General features: G+C 37.0%; 1 protein-coding gene across 43 annotated transcripts in view; it reads right to left on the reverse strand.

Annotated features, from left to right (window-relative positions):
* Positions 1–20,567, reverse strand: part of SORBS2 (sorbin and SH3 domain containing 2) — a 216,621-nt gene that overhangs the window by 28,124 nt on the left and 167,930 nt on the right. For 27 of the 43 annotated variants that reach the window (XM_077848768.1, XM_077848771.1, XM_077848767.1 and 24 more), the window contains 6 exons: positions 19,317–19,373; positions 14,618–14,667; positions 11,853–12,040; positions 7,908–9,485; positions 4,847–4,935; positions 3,505–3,551 (listed from right to left, as the gene is read on the reverse strand). In XM_077848768.1, the coding sequence (XP_077704894.1) occupies positions 3,505–3,551; positions 4,847–4,935; positions 7,908–9,485; positions 11,853–12,040; positions 14,618–14,667; positions 19,317–19,373 (2,009 nt within the window). The remainder of the gene's footprint in view (positions 1–3,504; positions 3,552–4,846; positions 4,936–7,907; positions 9,486–11,852; positions 12,041–14,617; positions 14,668–19,316; positions 19,374–20,567) is intronic. The other 16 variants (XM_077848782.1, XM_077848781.1, XM_077848780.1 and 13 more) reach the window with 3 other exon arrangements.

Raw genomic sequence — 20,567 nt, forward strand, 5'->3', positions numbered from 1 at the left:
CTGCACTGGTTTTGTTTGTCCTGAAGCTAGTTAGCTAGTTAGCCAGATGCTTGACTTCTCTTTCTGTCTCCTTTTGATGTTCTAAAGCTTACAATAAACAAAGTAAATATTTAGCCTTAGCACAGAAGGGCCATTAGCAGAAAAATTTTTATTTATGCGTCCTTGAAGCTGGTTGTCAGGCATGTAGGTGGAATGTCTTGATATGGGATTTACTTTGTGTAAAGAAAAAGATCTTTTATTCTTCAATGGAGCACAGAGATAGACATGTTTTAAATATGAAGACATGTACAAATTGCTGTTGCTTTCTTTATGTCTTTTTTTTAAAAAAAGATGTAGTTATTTATTTTAGAGAGGGAGTGAGAGAGCACATGAGCAGGAGGGATAGGAGGCCAGAAGGAGTGGGAGAGAGAGGCAGAGAAACAGACTCCCTGCTGAGTGCAGAGTCTGATGTGTGGGGGCTCCATCCCAGGACCCTGAGATCATCAACTGATTAAGCCACCCATGCATCCCTAGATCTTTGTTTTTTAAAAAATAAAAATATTTTCGAGACACTAACTATGCTTTACCATCTGGGCTATTTCTAAGAAGAAGCTTAATTACCTGCTTCTTTCCTAAGCAGGTAAATGTGGGTATGTAATTTGAAGTTCTAAAGACTGTTAACTTATTTTGGATAATTCATGCCTACCTTCTCATGCTCACTGCATCTGTTTTTTCACGGCTTCATTATCCAGGGAATTGTGTCTGTTTGTTGTTTTGCCTCCATAATTATGTTTTGTTGGAGGACACTCATTTCCTATCTTTTCCCAAGAGCCCCACTTTCCTAGACATCTGCCTTCCTACTCCTGAATCTTCTGCATTGTTTTGTTCAGAATCTGGAGTTGGATCATGTATTTGGGGTGAATAGATAATGAAGAGACAGGTGGATATCAGAAGTGGAATATTTCTCATTGATTGGAAGCTTGAATTGGAAAAAAAAGCCACTGTTGCATATTAAAAGAATGACTGCACAATTAGACACGTGAAAATCTTCACATTGAACGCGCATTACATTTTCAGTAACCCTAAAGACAAAGGAGATTCCTAGAGCCTCACATTCAAACACAGTACTTCCCTCTTTTATGCAAGTGCCCGATGTAGAAAACAAAAAACTAAAATATTTCATGTTTACTATCCAACAACTTTATTAGCACTGAGTGTGTTTTGTTTCTGGAAAGGAGACTAGGAAGTGGAGCTTTTTGTTTTTAAATGTCGATTGGAGAAAATGAACTTTTTCTTTTACAGCTGAAAAGAGATCTTTTCCATTTCTAAAGGCTAGTATTTAAATTTTTGATGGCAAAAAAAAAAATAAAAATTTTGATGGCTTCTAGGTGAAGGACAGAAACCTCACTTAACAGTTTTCAAAACTGTGTCCCTCTCATGTCAGACCTTGAGTTTCTGAACTGCATCATGGTAAGCTTGCTTCTTCCCTCCCCTAAACCTTTTGAAGGATGGCCATTGACAACCTTTAGAAATGACATTTTATCTCTTTTTCCTATTTAACAATTGAGACATTACCTTTGGTGAATTACTGAGCTGTATTTTTAGAAATGAGAGTTTTTGCATTAGGTAAAGAAAAATAGCTTTTAAAATGGATATTTAATAAAAACAGATACCTCTACCTGTCTCTTGTTTATAAGATGTTAGGCATGAAAAGCACTTACATCTAGCTATTAGTTAAAAGCACTTCCGTGACATTCAGTGCTTCTGGGTGTGTGAGCCTTTTAAAGCCACGTGAATCATCCATAACCTCGATTTTGTGTCAAATCGGGTAACTACACTGGGGGCTGCTCTCTACATTTCCTGAGAACAGCACGAGAGGAATATGATTAAGCTGCAATTGGATCAGTTTACTTATGGTATGTAGGAAACATTTTTTTTTCCCCAAAAATATGGATGGCTTCCATGGGTGATTATTTAATGGATTTCTCTGAAGGCTTACAGAATTAGATTTTGTGGGCCTAGAAAGGCAGGGGGTGGTGCAGGCAATCATTCAGAAAGGCTGTGCCATATAAAAGCCTCGAACCTTTTACTAACTCTGAGCTTTTGTAATGAGGACATGGCCTTGGAGGACGGTTGTAAGGCTTGGTTGGCACTTGGAGCAAACAAAATCCAGCGACACAATTAACACCCCAATTAACACCCTCTGCACTGCACATCATCTTTCTCTCAAAGCTTGTTTTTTATTAAGCCTTCTTAAAAAGCTGTGAGCACTGGGTGGATACCTTTCCTTTGTCATATGCTCTGTCATTCCTCCGGGTTTCATATATTTAAAAAAGCTTTTGATTGCTTGTCACGAGGAAGAAATGAAATATACACGTTCTGTATCATTATTTTGTAAAAATCGGCATGCATTGCATCCTACAAATCATTACACCATACCCAAAGAGCAGTAATAAGGACTAGAGTGTAGTAGAGACAAAGCAGATGTTACTTATCTCATTCAACCCCCCCACCCCCCCATAAAAAAACAAACAAACTTGTAAGCTTTTCTTCAGGATTTTTTTTTTAAACACAAGATTTAAGCCATGTTTGACATCTTAATTTCTAAAAGAGCATTCTCCTATTTAGTTCATTTCCCCATCTCAGCAGTATTACCAAATTCTAAGTGATTTTATTCTTTGTATGTCTTATGTCAGAGACAGTTTCTAGAACCATTAATTAATATAATGTGCCTTTCTACAAGTGAAATATTTTTGTTATTGGATACGTTCAGTCTAAACAACACAGGAAATTTAATGCCAATATACAATGATTTCAATATCTTGAATTCTAATTGGAAACCAAAGTTTCTTAAATCGGATCTATACACACATGGGCCATGCATAGCTGGAAGATTCCTTCCTATTTAAGCCTCCTTATGTGCTCAGTATTGGCTTTTCTTAACCACATGCCCATTTGATGAACAAGTTCCTAAGGACAGAAGGTTAAAAAAAAAAAACCTGCAACATAGAAGTATGAAAACACCAACATCGAAAGACCACAGGAGAGTTTTTTGCTCAGAATCTCGAAGCTTTGAGTGTTAAGCCATGGAGATTTGACTATAGGAATCTTTGGACACAGTTCTATTCTTCTACCCTCCAAATTATCCTAGCTATAGTTAAATAAATAAATGTTATCAAATTCTCCCTGTTACTGTTAATTACTCCCTACACTTTACTTTTCATTCCTGACACAAAAATTCTAGAAACAAATATGCTTAGTTTCATTTTGTTTTTCCTATCCTTTTGAACTCACGGTGCTCTAACATGTTTAGTGTCATTTAAAACTCAATGTTTCTCAACTACAAATGAAAATAAAATGAACCCTCTCCCAATTAATTGTGAGGGAACCACTAGTTATAGTCGATCGCCGAATTGGGACTTAGACCTTATTTGTAATACATGTCATTGCTATAGTTACATCTTAAATATTACTGAAGTTTTTAAAGCCACCCTACATCATATAATGAACACTTATCTTACTTACTTAGATGTCTGAGCTTTAAAATCATAAACAGCTTTTGCAGGCAATTTCTGAAAGGGAAGGTAAACAATTAGCACTAACTTACAATTTGGATTTTTTACAAGAAAGCAATTTCATGTGAATTAAAGGGAAGTGAAAGCACAAGGAATGCTTAAACATATATAATGTAAGTCTTTTCTGCAATTTATAAATCAATTAGTCCTTCATTTAGGTATGTAAACTAGTAGATGACTTTTTCGTCATAACTACCGAATATCATATTTCCTCCTAGAAACTAAGGAAGATGAATGCTGTAATAGGGTTCTGTCCCAGGTATATATCTTTCCTGGGATAACTGCAGAGTGTCAGTTGCTTTAAGTCCTATATATTGACACAACTCCTTCACGATCATAATAAAATGGCTGGGAAGAGTCAGGGTGGAAGCTATCATCCCTTTTGCTAGATAATTATCCACCTAGTAGCAAAGAAATCCTAGCCCAGTTATCACTGGGAAGCTAGTGAGTGACCCAAAGCACAGGCTTGGTCATCTTGCATTGCCTGGAGGGCTCAGGAATTCCTTAGCACACGGGAAGCCAGCTGCTCACCCCTTTTAGTTCTGGTAAGATGAGATACACTCTCACCTTGGATCAGCCTGTACCCCACAGCTAGCCACTCCAGCATTTCCTTCTCCACTTCCCAGTAATCCCCTCACCCCACTCTCTTTCCCTGTGAGTCTGTGAACTTTAGGCAAACTGGAACATTCCTGACTTCTCTGAGGGTCCCACAGGTACCAGACTATAGGAGACACCTGTACTGATTCTCCTGGAATGGCTGCCAGTCTCAGACTGGCTTTTAGTTGCCACCAGATGACTCCAAGGTAGCCTGAACCAGAGCTCCGGCCCTGGCTTGGAGCTGTGGACACAGAGCTAGTTGGTAGGTGGTTCCTAGGAGGAGTGATTTTTCAGGGCTGTTCTCCAACAGAAGCAGGCCAGCCAAAATTATATATGTCATATCTATATTGATTTGCAACACAGACGACCTAGCCTCCCCCCGCCTCCCCCCAGCAGGCAAGTTTGTACAGGGAGATCTTCCTCAACGAGGCAGCCCAAGCTCACCACTCTCACACAGTTAATTCATGGATGTCAGGTCAAGACTCGGAGGGGCCTGGCTGCTCAAGCTGGGCTGCCTTTGGGGGAGATCTGTAGTGAGGGTCGTGGTGCATACTGCTTGGAGTCCTTTGTTTCTCTCCTGTCATTTTTATGTTCTTAATCTAGGTTCTTTACTGGTTTTGGACATAACTTCAGGTGACAGGTGCTTGACCAAATACACTGCAGAGAAGAGACTCAAGTAGCACTAAACAAACTACCTCTTTTTCTGGAGTTCCTCTTCTGTCCCGAGGTACACTTCTCCCCAGGTCACTCATGGTGGATGCGTAACTTCTAGGGGACTCGTGGTCTATGGGGAGAGGACGGGGTCAGAGTGAGTACCTGCTGAATTAAAAGCTGACCCTTTTAGCCATTTTTCCCTGGTGGCAACTATTTCCTCCTTCAGACTTGGAGAGATAACACAGTGGAAGACATGGGCATAAAACTCATCGGTAATTATAAAGTTGGGATAGAAGACACAAAACCAAAGCATTTCAAAAAAGGTAAAAAATAATCCGGGGTGGCAGAAGCATTATAATCACAAATATAATTGTTACATTGTTGAGGAAGCTATGCTGTAGCACCCGGTGTAGACAATTTATAGTCACAGGTATTTCTCATCTCAAAGATTGAATACTTTCTAATCCTCCAACTTATCATGACCTTTATAGGCTCCACAGAAGATGGACAATTTGAAAATAGCAACAGTTTACAAAAACTAAAACATTTTGTGGAACAATTTAAGAATGCAGTAATGAAAAAGAAAAATAAAGAATGTATGATGATGGACGAACTATGGTTGTGTCTATTCCCTGTCCCCATCCCTGCACCCCAATCGTTAAATATTCATTGAGTCTGATATGATGTCATCTGAAGACTTAAAAGGCCGCCTTTATCTTCCCTTTTGCTCAACTACCTTATCAGAAAGTATATATTTATTCCAAGAAACAAAGAAATAAAAATTCTCTAAACAGAAAGTATCATATTGGTTGCCAAACTGCTCATGAAATACTGAATTGCTTTTGTTCACCTTAAAACAAAGTATAGATAATTACATTACAAAATTATGATTACAGCTATTTCTTAATGGTCTCATACTCTATAGATTTATATGTGGAAATGTAACTAGAGGCTAAAAGTGTCCTAGTAATCTCTTATAGAATTTTACTGGTGTAAGTGGTCAAAATTAGTAAATTCTTTCTCTTAGCCTTTAACAATTTAGTTATACTGGTTAACAGAAGTATTAAAAATAAAACAAATACAGCTATAAAGGAGTTAAGAATGGCAATTCATAAAAAGAAAATATTGTTTAAAGATTTTACTCCTTTGACTATAAGGAAGAATTGTCTACTTCACAGCAGGTGGGGGTATCAGTTATGTGACATATAAGGATAAAAGTCTAACTCTGTGAATTTCAAAGTCTTTAGACTTAATAAGACAGCATCAGCATGGCCACAAACATTTCAGGTAAAACTTAATCAGTTATTTTCAAGAAAGATAGAGGATTATACGCTATATATTTTCTGTTTTAAATTCATATACTTATATGATCATAGGGCTCTCATACTGATCATTAAAATGTAAATCAGTTTTACTAATCCTTGGAATATAAACTATTTTTCAAGTGGGCTAAACAAATTTGGAAAGTAAATATTTTATTTAATTGAAATGCATTTCAAAGCCCCCTTAAATCATGTTTCAATAATATACTATAACTGTGCATAACATTTAGAGGTGATTATTGATCTGCTTAATTGAATAACTGGAATTGTCCAATATTGAAAAACTAGAAAAGGTAGCTAGGTTACTAAAAACTTAAGTTATGACATGTCTCAATCAGTGAAAATTTCAGATTGTAGGCATTGATTTAAAAAATTCTAAATTTATTATTTTTGCAGCATGTGGTGGTAGTATAAATAAAAGCAAAGATAAATACTAATAAAATAAGCGAATTGTGCAACGGCAGATAATGACTGAGCCACATACAATACATGCATGGGAAATTTTAATTTTTTTTTTTTGGCTTATAGAGATGATATTTTGGCCTATAGAGACAAATTCTGAATTACTAGGAGTTTGAATCTCTTTTCTCCTACCTACTCCCTAAATGACTTTGGTCAAATCTCTTGTCCTCCCTGGGTCTTGATTGTAAAACAGTGCTTATAATAACACCTTTCACCCAGGTTCAGGCCAGTGCTAATGAGACAATGTGTGCTAAGCACTTTGCCGTGTCCGGTGCATAGAAGACTGTTGATAATCCAAATGTCAGCATGGAATATTCTTTCCAGCTTCTTAAAATTTATATAGTGAACAGATGTACTTAAGAATTGTTAAAAAGAATTGTATGAGAATGTCAACACATCCTTAAAAAAAAACTCAAAAAATGTCCTCTGCATTTGAAGTCCTATTTGCCCTTATGTTGCCACTGCAAGGTGATAAACCATCTATGAAAATGGGCTTGGGAGTCACGTTGAGTCCAGCGCCTCAGGGAATGTTGAACCTACATGGTCTAATTCAAATGTTGCTATAGTATTCTTTCAGTGGAAATAGATAATAAATAAATAAAGCAATGGAAAGGCAGAGAAAATGAAACACACTGAGTGATGGAGATGAGATTTCTGTGTATATAGCTTAAAGACACGTTCACAAAAATTTTATTCCATCGTGTCCTTTAAATGAATTTAAACAAATCCTATTCTTTTTTCATTTTCCACCAATTACTACATTATACACTTCAGTTTTGCTTCCTGAGTGTTTTAATGCAGTATCTTTATATTGAATGTAAGCAAATGATTCATTGAGTGAATATAACTTTATAATGTTAATATAAAAACAAGGGAAAAACTATTTGTTAAATTACTCATTTTGATTCATTTTACAACAACAAAAAAAGAGTTGTCAGTCTCTTAAGGATACTGATACTCAATCATGGTCTCTGTCTCGAAATCCTTTTAAATGGTTAAAATGAGTTTAATTTGTGCTCTTGATGTAAGTTGTGCCAGCCCTAACATTCAGCTACAAGATGGTTTTGCCTTTTGATTTTGAATGAGCAAATTTTTGTGAATTGGTGGTCACTTTAAGCCACACATCGAGTCTGAATATCACATGGGCAAATGAGACTATTCAGTGAGACATGTTTGCACAACAAGCATTTGCTTCAAAACACATGACGATGCCAAGTGGTCTTACAGTGTAGGAATGATGAGATGTAGGGATGGAAAGTGAAAGAGCTGGATGGTGGGTGTCTGAACCACAAGGAAAAAGAAAGAAAAGTTCATCCACCTTGGAGACTCTGCACACTCTCATGGTCTTGGTGGTGGTAGTTGGAGGCGGTGTCCACATCTGGGAAAGAGGCACTGTGAGGCATTCTCCCACAGTCGTTCTGGTACAATGGACAATGAATAGCACCATCTGGAGGCAGTGGGTGGAAAGGCTGGTGCATGGGGCTCCTTTTTAGAGCTTTGAGTGATGAGTTCCTCTCTGGAATATCTGGCAGCAGTTCACTGATAAGACGGTGCAGTATACTGTTGTCTGGTAAACTTCCCCTTCTCTTTTCAGCTTTAATTTGGTCACAGATGTCTTTAAGGGCAGAGTCTAGGGCCTCAAACACGGATGCTTTACATTTTGCCTTCTCAGTCTGTTTTTTGGGGGTCGAATTTTTTTTCCTGCGGAAAGGCACGGGACTGACTAGAAATGCAAGTTTAGAAAGGCCAGGGTCCATTTCCTGTCTCCTGGGCTCTTCAGAGTTTTCATGTTTGGCTCTTTCATGTTTTAGCATTGTGGTAAATCGAGTGTAGGAGGCAGGGCATCTGCCTTTGCAGGAGCTGATGAGGTGCCGGTGATGGTGGTGGTGATGGTGGTGGTGATGGTGGCTGGATCCATAAAAACTTTCCGAGGATGTGAAAGAAAAGTGATCAAAATCACTCTCACTGCAAAAGGATGATCCTTCCACGTGAATGTAATCACTGTGGTCGGACACAACTCCGTCTTGGTCACTATCAGAAAACTCCATATGAGTTCTCGGTTGCTCATCACTGGTGACTTCAATATGAATTGGCACGACGGTTTTAGGTTTGTAGCTTCGTTGTACATGAGAAGGGTGTCTACTTTGACTTTCTTCCTCCAGCAAAGACTCAATGGAGAATCGCCTTTTGGGACACAAACCGTTTTGTGGAGGTTCTAGGGTTATGGGAGACAACATCTCATCTCCTAAATTGGGCATGGACTTTGACTTTTGAATCAACTTTTCAAATTCTGAAATGCGGGTCGGGACCATGTCCCTGGGCACCTCCTCAGTGGAAGACTGGCTCCATCCATGGAGCAGGCCCTTGTGTTGCTGCTCCTTTTCATACTGCATTATTCTCGACTTTACAGAGCAAATTACCTCTGAATTCATCAAATCCTTGCGGTTAATGCGGTGCATTTTCTTGTACATTTTTAGGAACCCTGGAGCGTCATGGGCTGACCTGTGCCGGAGCCTTGATCTGCCATTACTGCGACCCTCCTGGATGTAGGACGAAGCCCATGTTATGGGGCAGCTCTCTTTGGAATCCTCTTCACATAACAGAGAACCCATACTTTCTGACTTGGTTTTTGGGTCAGGGAAGCTATCACAGTCATCATTGAGGAGATCATCGCAACTACGGGATTTGATTTTGGGGGAGACAGTTTCTTCAGTGCTGCTCCAGATCTCTGCATTTTGTCGGGCCATTTGCCAGCCATTCTTGAAAGTAATGGCCCTCTGGGAGTCACGAGGGACATCCAAATGCTGTCTGTAAGTGTTACAGTAATCTAACTCATTGGAGGGGTTGCCGTTGAGCCCTGAGTAACCATAAAGGGATGGACATATATCATCCCCACCTTTTAATCCAGGGCAGCGTGGTGGAAGAGAGACATTTGGAGAAGTTAAAAGGTTCACAAAGAGGAGAGCATGTCATTTAGCATCAGACAGCACAGCAAAGAGAAAGCAGTTAGCGTGGTTTGGTCTAGACACTGATTGTTATACATGCAGCTTCAACTTTAGAGAAAGGAAGCCTAATTCTAAAGCCAGGTAATACTTTTTCAATGAAGGGAGCTTTGCAGATTTTAGAGTTAACAAAACCACATATAAGAAGTAATTAGCGTAGCTAATAGACCTATTTTTATTGTGTTCACACATCTTTCGGCAAACGTGGTATGCCAAAAGCACTATTAATTGTACCTTGAAAGTTAATAGCATGACCTGGTGGTAACCGAAAGGTTTAACAATTAAGGCCAAAGTGAGATAGAATTAATCAACCTAACAGGGTCAGGATTTGAGTCTCATTTGGTTTAAAATGATAAAGAGGTAAAGAGTAATTTATAAATTTGCATTTAAATACCACTCCCATAACTGTATCAAATAATTTTTCATGGGCATTAGTCAGAAAAAGCAGTGACACAAAGTACTTTCCAAAATCGCAAAACCAAGATGCTGTGAACTACTGCCGCTACTATTTTTCCGAGAAAAAAAAAAACAAAAACTAAGAGCCTCTTTACCTAAATGAATTTACCTTTTTAATTGCTCCATTTTCAACCTTTTACGAGGCAGGTTCTCATAAGGATAACTGGATATAATATAAAACATGCATCAGAGATAAATCCATCTTGCTTTTCTCTGGGGAGGTTGTTTTTTTAAAATGTTTTGTAATTTGAGAATAGAGAGCTAAAACTGACCTAAATTTGGAATATGTTTGGAAACACTCTTCTCTTTTGCTCCGCTAGGTGAGCTAATAAATGGAAGGCCAAAGTACATCTAAATGGGAAATTTCCTTCTTAGGAGGAAACCTAATGAAAGAAAATACCAGTATTGATAGTTCCTGCCTTACAATCTTACCCACATTTTTCAAAAGTAGATAAGCACATGAGGTAGATATGTAATATTTGGGACATAAAGTTGACTTAACACTCCCCAGGATAAAAGCATTCATCTAAATGAATCAGAATCATTTTGGTTTTTGGGTGCTATCCAAGCATAATAAATCAATGGTATTTCATGACTTATTATCTTAAGGTATTCATTTGCATAAATGAGTAGAATGTGATAAAAGTATCTCTGTCAATATGATGAAAGGTGTCATAAAAGGGGCTCACTCCTTCTGAACCTTCTAGGTAGTATATACCATTGACTGGGCTGTGGAAAGCGACCAGGGCCTGCCTCCCTTCTATCCTGGAGTCCACTCATCCTCACCTGCCTGTCTTCTGCACACATACCAGCTACCGCTTAGCTTTAATTATCACATGGCAACCCTTGTAGCACTTAGGTTAATACGTGTAGCTGACTCTGTGTTATATTATGGACACGTCTGTTAGAGCTCAGCTACTTCACACACTTCAAATTCCTTCTGTGTTCTCTTTCAACCCCAGGAGACTGGGGGCGGCTGTGGGGCCCCATAAGCGTATAGCCTTGGGTATCTGTGGATGCTGGTTCAAGCCTCAGCCTCCATCTTAGGAATATTCTGGTCAGCATGGCAATAATGCTCTAAGCAGTCTTTCAACGACCCTGCTCTCTCTCAACAGAACTTGCTGAATTTCCAACGAGGAGGCAGGTCATACGGGAAAATGGCGTGATGATACCTAAATTTCTTAAGTATGACTTGAAACCAGTTAGTTCTTCCTAGTGGAATGATCTGAATCAAACACCATGTTCCATGCAGAACATGGATATTCTAGCATCTATATGATTGTTCAAAATATAGAACTGGTGACTAAACCACAACTTCAGTAGGTTAGACACATTTTTATCTAGAACAAAGCAATTAAAAAAAAATCAAAGTGTTTTAGGCAATAGTGTTCTTTGTTGCTACTTCTAATTCCTGTTCTAGAAACGTGATTAGCTTTACTAGTTGTAGTGAGATTAGAATATTTTTGACAGTATGCAAACATTTATACATGTGATCTTTTAAAAGCCTGACAATAAGTTAGATACTTTGAATTTGTCCAAGCAAACCCCAAAAATGATATATTTGGAAGAAAAAAAGCATGAATATACCAGATGATAGAGTCCATGGAGCCCCTCAAGTGGCTCACCAGTCTGACCTAGTCTGTGTGAGAAAAGATGGTTAATTGTTTTGAAGTGATGTTGTAGTCAAGATGCTGTGTTTAAATGCTAGCTGTCTCTGGATGGTTATCCTGGACCAGCTCTCCCAGAGTCCCTCAGTTTAAAATTAAGCTAGTAAACTGCTTACATGTCAATCTATTATTGCTCACCTTTTGCTCTTGAGGGGGAAGAAGGAGAGGAACTGATGATATAAGACTTTGTCAGGGTGGTGCTTGGTCCTGGGAGGTCCGCTCCACCTGGGCTAGTCCTGCTCGCACTGGGATCCACGCCCCGGGGCGGCCCCACTGCAGGCTCGCTCTTCCTCCTTTTCCTAAAGTCACTGGCCATGCTCGCAGAACTAAAAGAAGGAATCAGCTTCAGTTAGGCTGATGTTGGAGGAGGTTCACCTGTGAATCAGGACAACTGGTGGAATGGGCTAGTGATCACGGCACAACTCTTACCCTCTATTCCCCCAAACTATAGTTTGAAGAATTCAGCCCTTGATATTAAACATGATTTCTTTATAATCATCTCTTTAAAAAAATTCACAGACAGTACGATTTTTAAGAGAAGTTTTAGGTTTACAGAAAAATTGATTGGAAAATAGAGTTCCCACATACTCCCTTTCCTGGTGCAGTTTCTCCTATGGTGACATCTTTTATTACTGTGATACATTTATTAGTTGATGAACCATCTGGACTCATTATTATTAAATGTAATTAAAGTCCATCATTTATATTAAGGCTGTTTTCTGCCTTAATCTCCATGTCTTTTGGTGGTGTGATAGCTCATTTCTTTTTATTGCTAAGTACTATTCCATCATATGGATGCACCAGTTTGTTTATCAATTCACCTACTGAAAGGCAGCCTGGTTGCTTCAAGTTCTGGAAGCTATAAATAAAGCTGCTATAAACGTCCATGGGCAGTGTTTTGGTGTGGGTACAGGTTTATTTATTTACTTTTAAAAAGATTTTATTTATCTGAGATAGAGCAAGAGAGAGATCAAGCATGAGCTGGTGGGAGGGGCAGAGGGAGAGGAAGAAGCAGACTCCCCCTGAGCAGGGAGTCTGGCTCTGACTCCGGGCTGGATCCCAGGACCCCGACATCATGACCTTAGTTGAAGGCAGACGCTTAACCTACTGAGCTACCCAGGCACCCCTGGATAGAAGTTTATAATCCATGTTTTCAAGTAAAAATTCTCCTTTTAGTGTAATATGTTATGACTGACAATTCAGTGTTGTGATTTGTGTCACATATCTTTTCTCTAGAAAGAAGAGTCCCAACAATGTGTCTATATCCAGAGAAGGCATGCCACAGTGGAAGAAAAGACTCCAAAAAGGAAGACTTCTGGTGAGACAAATTTCTCTTACTTCAAGGTTTCCCTATGGCTTTCCTACTACTCTGAGCTGAAAACCTTACACTGGAATTCTAACATTTTCTTATTTAAATAATGAATGACTAATAATTTGGCCAGCAAGCAAGCTATTAAAGGGGACTTTCACCCAGTTGTATGAAATGGCATCAACAATCTACAATGGCAGTAGTTTTTATCACGTTCTGGGTCTGAATACAGTATCATTTAAGACAAACACCAGGGGACGGGAGATACACACTACCCACTATGCCGTCTGTCAAATCATCACATAAAATTACATCAACAACAGCAGTTAAGAGCACCACCAGCTCCCATGAGTCAACAATACGCGATTTGCTTTGCTGACATTATTGTCTGGTGTAGCCTGCACAGCAAGCCTGTGAGGTGTGCATGCTTATCCCTATTTCATAAACGAGTGAATGGAACACACACATTGCAAATAGAGAGATGGGGCCAGACCTCAGAATTTGTCTGTGTTCTTCTGAAGAGGATGTCCTTCTTCTCCTAGACCTGTTTCTGCTGTCCCTAATCATGTCATAAGAGGGTCTGTGTATCTTTATAGCAGTCTTCAGGTCAGATTAGAACTCTAAAATTCAAACATTTTAGGAGCATAGATAGATGTAAAAGATATAAAAGGAGGACTTGGAGCTTTTTTCTTAGTAACATTGATGCCATTGGATGGCACTCATGAAACCCAATTTGCAAAGGACCCAACTTACAAAGTTTTTGACTTATGTTGATAAAAATCTATAGAAGAGCAGATTAATGTTATATCAACATTTGTTGTCGAGGGCACAATATGGCTGAGAGTTTGTATTATTCCCTATTGCTATTGAACTGTGTCCAAATTTCTACAATGCTATAAAGTAAGTGTGATATTTAAAGTCCACCAACAGAAGTTACCTCGGCAGACTCCTCGGAAGGTTAGGGCTAGAGGTTACAGGTTATTCTGGTTCAATTCTAGTTTGTTTCTGCTCCTTGCGAACTGTGTGAACTTGGTAAGTGATGTGGCCTATGTTTCATTTATGCAGAGATAAAGTGGGGAAGATAGTATTTAACTCATTGTGGTGTCTTAAGGATTAAATATATTTAGGTACCTAGAATGTCTGGTACATAGGAAGCCCTTGTTTATTGGCAGTAACAATGTTTCTGATTTGTGTATAATAAACAAATATATGTAGAATATAATTTAGAAATTTTCTAGTAATTTACAATATTTTTCAAATATACTATCATACGTATCATCTAACAATATTGCAAATTGGATTTTATAATTCCCATTTAAAGAAAAGAAAATTGGGTTTAGAGGAGACAGAGAAGGGAAGAATCTCTTGGCAAAGGAATCCAGAATTATTTCACTAAATTTTCATAAATTTTTGAATATGAGCATGGAAAATGATGCAAAAACAAAATAAAACAACTTCATAAAGTATGGTGCTCCAAATAATAATGCGTGATAACATAACCCTCATTATTATTACTTCACTGAGTAGTATTCCTATTGAAAAAGAAACCACTGGTATAGAATATTCTGGTTGTATAATGTAATGACGTTCTTACCTAGTGGGTCTTTCCAGGCTTCTGTCTAAAGAGGACTGATACAAGGAGGCCTGTTAATAGAAAAATATTTCCATGAAAATTTTTACCAGGAAAAAATTTCATTTGTCCATGAACATTAAATTAGGTATCCTAAAAAGAATATTATAAAAACTGACATTAAAAATACCATTTGTTTTGATCATAAAATGTCTTTCAAAGAGAAATTATGTAACCTGATTTCTATTTTCTTCCTATCTACTTTCTTTTTTGATATACCACAATGTATTTCTCTGTGTAACTCAAATTATCTACAGCCCAAACATTGCCTGTAGGAGAAAAGAAAAGTTAACCACTCCTTCACTTAGGAAATAGACTGTAAATAGAAATTTTCTGCATAAAGGAATAGTTTGATGTTTAAAAAAATATTTGTGGTCATCATTCAGTCCTTATACAATAGAAACCTTTTTAATAATTTTTTGTCTTGTTGCCAGGTGTTATCTTTAAAATATAACATTTAGGGTGAACTTGAGATCTTTCCTCTGTCAACACAGCCATGGCATTTTAATAATACCATGGAATTTGGTTTGAAATTAAACTAAATTGCCTGGTGCTTAAATCAGGTAAAGATTGGCATATTTCAAAATATTTTAAGTTCAGGGTTGGTTTAAAATACACGATTAATGAACCAAAATGTAACCTTTTCTTTAAAAAGTGGATTTTTAACATTTTTGTGAGAAAATCAACTCTCAGTTGTTCATGGTTGTAGGAATAAAGGAAAATAGAAAATACAAATTGATATATAATTCCAAATGCCTGTTGTACACACCACTTTCATACTCTTTCATTCTGAAGGGTACAATGAAACAGATATTAGGCAAAAATATTAGATATGAGTTTTTCACTCCCCATGACAATTGCCTGGAATAATTGCTGAAATATCTAAGGCAAGAGAGAGCTCTTGACACTGAAAGATGAGTGAAAGTAGCTGTGGTGTGATGACTAGAATGTACAGGAAAATGTATATAAGTATATATGTCTAAGATTATTTATATATGTATATAGTCTTGGTTTGGGCCATATTAGATGATTAGTTATTTGTCAAAAACTTTGGTCTGATGAAGAACTGAAATTCTAGTTTAAAAATGTCCTTCCATATGAAATTTTAAAAAGTCAGCTGAAAAAGCAGGATTTGACAGATTTTATCTTAAATTCCTATCACATTGAAATACTTTACCAGAGTTTTAAAAACCTAATACTTAGTGGAAATTAAACCACACTTTAAAAACTATTTCGATGACTTTATTTTCTACTTCTAAATTAGCACCAATTAACCAATTAAAATATTAGTATTCTTTATGTAGATTCTTTACGTAGATCAGTCTGACAAGCCCTCTTATGCATAACTCTAAAACTGGTTCTGTTAATTAATATTTTCATTTAATTCTATCTTACTGAATAAGAGTGGAATATTGCCCAGAAAGAAACAAAAGCACCTTTCTGCAAGAGATTATCCTTCTTCCTTTTAGACCGAAAAAGCATATTCTAATATTTGTAATTCCTAGACAAGATTTAGATTCCTAGGTTCTCAATAAATATAATATTAGAAGAAAAAAATTCAGTCCACTAATCTGATAAATTTGCATGAGTACTTTGCTTGCTGAACTCTGAATTGGATACTAGAAAGGTGGAAAAAATAAATACTAAATAAAAAGGAAAGCAAATGGGTCAACAAATAAAACCAGATAATTATATTTTGATTTATAAATATTATTTCTAGGGCACCTGGGAGTGTCAGTCGGTTAAGTGTCTGCCTTAGGCCATGATACCAGAGTCCTGAGATGGAGCCCTGAGTCAGGCTCCCTGCTCAGTGGGAAGTCTGCCTTTCTCTCCCCCCTGCTGTGCTCTTTCTCACTCATTCAGTCTCTTTCTTTAAAAAAAAAATCCTTACCACCCCCCCGCAAAAAAAAAGAATATTAATTCTACATGTTTGCAGAAAAGCAACACCAAGTAGCCTCAGAGTTACTGTTTCTGCGGATCACAGTATTCACGGAACACCCAACCACAACCACAGTTGATTATTAAAAAGTGTCAATTGCGGAACATCTTGGAGTGATCATCCTATAGTGACCAGAAATTTTGAATTTCAGGCTTGGAATGAGCCTAGACAAAACTGTAATGTGAGATAAAACATAGTGTGAGCAGCGAAGGCTCTACACTGATAAATTAATTGTGTTTTAGGTTTAGGCAAAGAAACTACAATGATTCCTCCTTGTGCTGGTTTCCACAATCCAAAAGTAACTGAAATTAGTTTTGTGATTTTTACATATAATCAAAGGAAAAAGTTCTTTATTAAATTATAAGGAAATATAAAAGGTCTAGATAGATGACTAAGAGAGAAAAACTTTATGATAATTGTATGAATGATACTCATTCTGAAGTGGAAATCATCTGCAGAGAAGGGGTAACTGATTTTACCTATTATGATCTACTGAGTATTTACATATAACATACCTAGATGAAGTTCATTTTAATAAGGTATGGACGCTGAATCACTCTTTCTGCTATGTGATTAAACTTTGCTTAAAAGTCCTTAATTGTTCTTCAATAATGCCAGTTTCTCAGTTTCATGGATTAGAAAGTATGCTATTCATGGGATATGCAAGGCAGTTGATAAATGATAGTAGGGTAATGTGTAATCAGTTACAGATTTTACCCGAAATGTTTTACATAAGGATATTGAAGATGGAATCCAGTACCTTATCAAAATATATGTTTTTACATTCTGAAAAGCCATGATGTGAAATTAGTATTCCAGAACCATACAACACTCCTTCTTCATTCCAAAGAGATAATGGCAATTCAGTTTAACCATCAGCAAAGTGCTTTTTTATGTGATTATTTTGCCACTACCATAACATGTAGAATGCATAGAAAGTTTCTACTATCTTTATTTAGCCCAAGAGTTATTGTGTAATATTAATTACAGGAACTTATTTCAGAAAAATAGTTAATAAGGAATAATATTAATAACTTGTTTCTAAAAGATTTGAATTCTAAATGTATCTCTTGGACATGCTAACATGTGGTATAAAGGGAATAGAATGGAAGCAAAGGCTTTGAGACTCTATTTTATTTTTAACTTGCCACCATCTTATCTTGTGATTTGGGATATAGTTTTAAAAAATTGTTGGGCTCTACTTTTTTGACTTAAAAATGAGTGAGTTGGACACAGTGATCTCTAAATTTTATGTAAATTCTCAAAGAAACAACCACCTTAAAAACATCCTAAAACTATCTGACTAAAATAACAGGAAACCATCTGACCAAATTGCATTCCAAAATAAATTCTTGGGCTCTTCATATGTAGAAATGATACCCTTTCTTCAGATGTGAAGGTAGCATAACATACAGAATAGAATTACTTTTATTTGATTGTCGTTAGATTATCTGTCTACAAAATATAAGCCTTTATAAATGACTGCATTCAGTAACTTAGGATGTTCTTGATTATTCTATTTTGCTTTTATCTAATATCTAAATATTTGATTACTTCTGTATGTTAATATGAGCACAATTTAGAATTGCAAATTGAAGCTTCAGGAAGTTGGATATTTCCTGCGAGACAGTGCCCATGATTCCAGTGGTCATCACTGTGTGTCAATAGTACTTCCTGAGGCATAGATATCTTACTAGTTTTATTTTCTAGTTGCACATATTTAATCAAGTGAAGACTTTTTGATGACGATATTTATTATTTTTATATATACTTAGGACCACAGAGAAACTACGGTGTAAAACCAGTTTATGTACTTTGCTCCCATTCTAGCTGCTTCTAAGAATTACCACAGGGAGGCTTTTATATAGCTGATGTTTAGCAAAATTGTCACTTTTGCTCAAGTCAACCAATAAGTCTTAAATCTGCTTTTCAAATAATTTCATTTTTCTTTGCAGAAAGCAGGATAAAAAGCTTCGACTCTGGATTGTTTCTTCCTTTTTCATACTTTCTCTGACTAAATCAAATAAAATTTGACATTGCCTGGCATAAATTTTTTTACCTAGCAGATTGTCATGAGCATTCTAAAATAGAGACGGCAAATGCACTTCATCTCATATGCCAGTTATAATCTATTATAGTGGTTTCCTGGATTATAGCATTGAGAAAGATTAGTAATGCCTGTCAAGGATGTGGAACTGGGAAATTGTGACATGTGTCCCAGTTGTTTGTCAGTCTTATTCTTGATTTTATCTGATGCTAAAATCCACAAATTGTATTTAGGCAAATGAAAGATTTACAAAAATTTTAAGAATATGCAGGGCATAAACATGTAATTAAGAATCTGTCATTCTGCACCTCCAAGCATGATGAAAAAATGGCTCTGTATAGTATTTTACACAATCTAATCAAAACAGACGGTTGATATATGCAGTAAGCGTACTACTTTTGATTTTTTTGTCACACTCCTGGATACCAGGATTGTGTTGAGTAGTTCAACTGAAGGTTATGGCTGGAATGGTTCTTCACCTGCATTTTGGAAAGAGTCAACAACAACTTTGGAATAGTTAATGTCTAAGCAATGATCCTGGATACAACACAATGATAGGAAGACCGATTTTCCACAATAGCTTAGACACAGCAGTGAATCGTTAAAACACGGATGGTTCAGAATCACAGTAACAGCTCCTAAAGATAAATCTGAAAAAGAGAATAATTTGTTTTTACCTCATTGGAAACACCAGAAGAATGATCTTGAACATAGTCCAGAGCCTTTTTAGGAGGCTGGGTGTAGATGCACCACATAAGCAGAAGTGTAGAGATGGAATGGAGGAGAGTCAATGGCAGCAAGGAATGGACATGTGGAAAAGGTGACAACAGTTAGAGATTGAGTGCTGATAGCATCAGACACACATAAAGAGTGCATGAATGGAGCCAAATGGGGGTGGGGGTGGCCTAGGAGGAAGAGTGGAATGTTCGTAAATATTCTCAAGCACTGGGCAAAATTACTAGTGATTTGATTAGTATATTTATAAACTCATTTCATCAGACCAAAATGAACACTCATAGTCTCTAGCCACAAAGGAATGCAAGGTACATTAAAGAAACATTAAAATAGCAGGTGGATGGCATGCTGGTGAGTTTCCATGTGGCTGAAAATGATTATCAAAAAATGCTGATAATTTAAGCTCAGAAATTGGCTTAGTCCCTACAAACCAGGTAATTAATAATAACAATACATATAAAATAAAGCTAGAGGATTTTTTTTTCTCTAAAATAAAATGTATTTATGTGAATATGTGGATATAAATTAAGAAAAACACTTTTCCTTCTAGGTATAGAAATTCTAGGAAAAATTCTTTGGTTTATATTCACTTACAGTCACTTTTGATCCAGCTCAATAAAATAAGGAATCTAACCAAGTGTCCTTTGTTTTTTAATGGAGGAGAGGGACAACTCTAAGCACCCAGTATCCAATATATGGTCAGTTTGTGAGTATGTAAGTCAGTGTCTGATATAGTAAAAGACAGATTATACTCTGTGACCATCAACAAAAGTCTGTGTAGTGGAAATGTTATGTTCTTTAAGAATTTAAAATTCAGAAACACCATTAAGAATATTAAAAATATGTAACTGACACATACCAAATGTATAGGTATTGGTTGATAGAGTTCCCCAATAAAACTTGAGTAATAGAGGAAATTGTTGGGATGCCTGGGTGGCTCAGATGTTGAGCATCTGCCTTTGGCTCAGGGTGTGATCCCAGAGTCCTGGGATCGAGTCCTACATCCGGCTCCTCATAGGGAGCCTGCTTCTCTCTCTGCCTATGTCTCTGCCTCTCTCTCTGTGTCTTTCATGAATAAGTAAAATCTTAAAAAAAAAAAAAAAAGGGAAATTGTTATTAAGGATTTGGGTTGACTCTAACCCAAACAGACTAAGCAATTCTCCTAAGGCCCGCCTTGGGGCAGGGGGGTATTT

The sequence above is a fragment of the Canis aureus genome, chromosome 15 (genome assembly GCF_053574225.1).
Source record: "Canis aureus isolate CA01 chromosome 15, VMU_Caureus_v.1.0, whole genome shotgun sequence".
Classification (NCBI taxonomy): domain Eukaryota; kingdom Metazoa; phylum Chordata; class Mammalia; order Carnivora; family Canidae; genus Canis; species Canis aureus.